Source organism: Sphaeroforma arctica, assembly GCF_001186125.1.
Source record: "Sphaeroforma arctica JP610 unplaced genomic scaffold supercont1.1431, whole genome shotgun sequence".
Classification (NCBI taxonomy): Eukaryota; class Ichthyosporea; order Ichthyophonida; genus Sphaeroforma; species Sphaeroforma arctica.
The window spans coordinates 1-1,694 of NW_014039127.1; the positions used below are offsets into that span (position 1 = coordinate 1).

At 37.7% G+C, this 1,694-nt stretch overlaps 1 protein-coding gene across 1 annotated transcript; it reads right to left on the reverse strand.

The window, feature by feature from the left end:
- Positions 1-451: 451 nt before the first annotated feature.
- SARC_10894 (hypothetical protein) lies at positions 452-1,427 on the reverse strand. Its single transcript, XM_014295038.1, has one exon. It carries the CDS (start codon positions 1,298-1,300, stop codon positions 836-838), a length of 465 nt encoding a protein of 154 aa, XP_014150513.1. The 5' UTR covers positions 1,301-1,427; the 3' UTR covers positions 452-835.
- Positions 1,428-1,694: the final 267 nt, after the last annotated feature.

A 1,694-nucleotide genomic window follows, 5' to 3' on the forward strand; every position in this document is an offset into this window, starting at 1 on the left:
TATATATAAATATATATTATATTAATATATATATATATGTGTGTGTGTGTGTGTGTGTGTGTGTGTGTGTAAGCTTTTCTAAGTCCCTGTCGACTTTATCACCGATTGTTTGTCCGTCCCCCGAAAATCGCCAGTGACGTCTTTTTTTCCGGCTGGAATGGGTTTTGTCCATTTGAGACCCAATACATAATAATCAATAGGCCCGAATCAGAATGTCTGAATACAAACAGGTAAGTTACCCCTATAATTATGCGTTTTTAGTCCCCGCGGCCTCCCAGCCGTGTTATATATATTTATATATATATATATATATATATATATATATATATGTTATATATACATATATATCTTTGTTTATATATATCATATACACACACATACATATATATATTATTATATTATTATATTATATTATTATATTAAATATATATTTTTATATTATATGTATATTATTATCATATCGATATATATATATATATATATGCAATATTCGTACTTATACCTCTTCGTAGATAGCCGTTTTTAAAATACATCATCTGCCCCTGGATATAAACACGGATACACGTATTCTTCCAGAAACTCACCAGCTGATCCAATATACACTCAGATTGATAAATTCGATGCAAACGGGGGCCTTGCAAATATGTGTTGTTTCAAGACAAAAATGCATTGACTATCGTTCGGAGTATGTTTTAATATGCGATGATTCAAACCCATCACGACGCACATCCGATGAGCAGGAGAGGTCAACGTCACAAAGCAAGCATATAACAATAGTTTTTTAAGTTTACAAAGGGAGTATAAACTATAAGATTTTATGTGCATCCAGGTACATTTAGATTACAATATAAGCTTGGCATTCTGCGGTGTCGTTTGTGGCTACTTGCTCGGCAGAACACACGCTAATATAATCGGTGTATATTAGCGCGACGTCAATCATACTCCGGGCATCTGCTTGCAAATCATCGCGAAACACTTGGCACTCTTCTTGGGACGCGAACACCACACATCCCTTGTTCTGCATTCCTAACTCCTTGGGGTAGCAACTCGCATATGTCTCGTTCCTTCGCACAGATTCTGTGTAGAGGACAAATTGTTGTGTACTGAGGATTGTGACGGTTTCTGGAGCTGACGGTTCACTGTCAATGCTTATGTTTGTACATATAGCGGCATCTACAGCTTGGGCGTATGAGGCGGTTAATGAACCGTTGGTGCGCGCATTGATTCTCCTGCTGCCTTCCGTGGTATTTGCGAGGAGGCCAATCGCGCTGATGGCGGCAAAACAAATTGTAGACAGCATCTTTAATTATTTTATTTTTTACAATGGAAGCTATGAACCTTTTATTATTTGGTTTGGACTGATATGTGAATGGCTAGTTCTACACATATTTATATGCATAGGGCCCGCGATTTGCAACCCATCAGAATCGATATTTTTTAAATTTTCTTGTAGGCACTACTGCTACTAGTAGTAGTAAAACTATTCACTACCGGTTTCTGCTGATAGATCTAATCTCAATCTGAACTTTTTATTGGTGCTTGGCACTCTCGGGCCTCGGCCACTTCAGAGACTTGGAGTCTTAGACCCACACACGGACAGCCAAGGACCCACCGACCACCGTTCCGCACTTATTTATCATATAGAAGTGATGTATAGACAGTATAGTTGTTGTATATAAATACAACCTGTGATG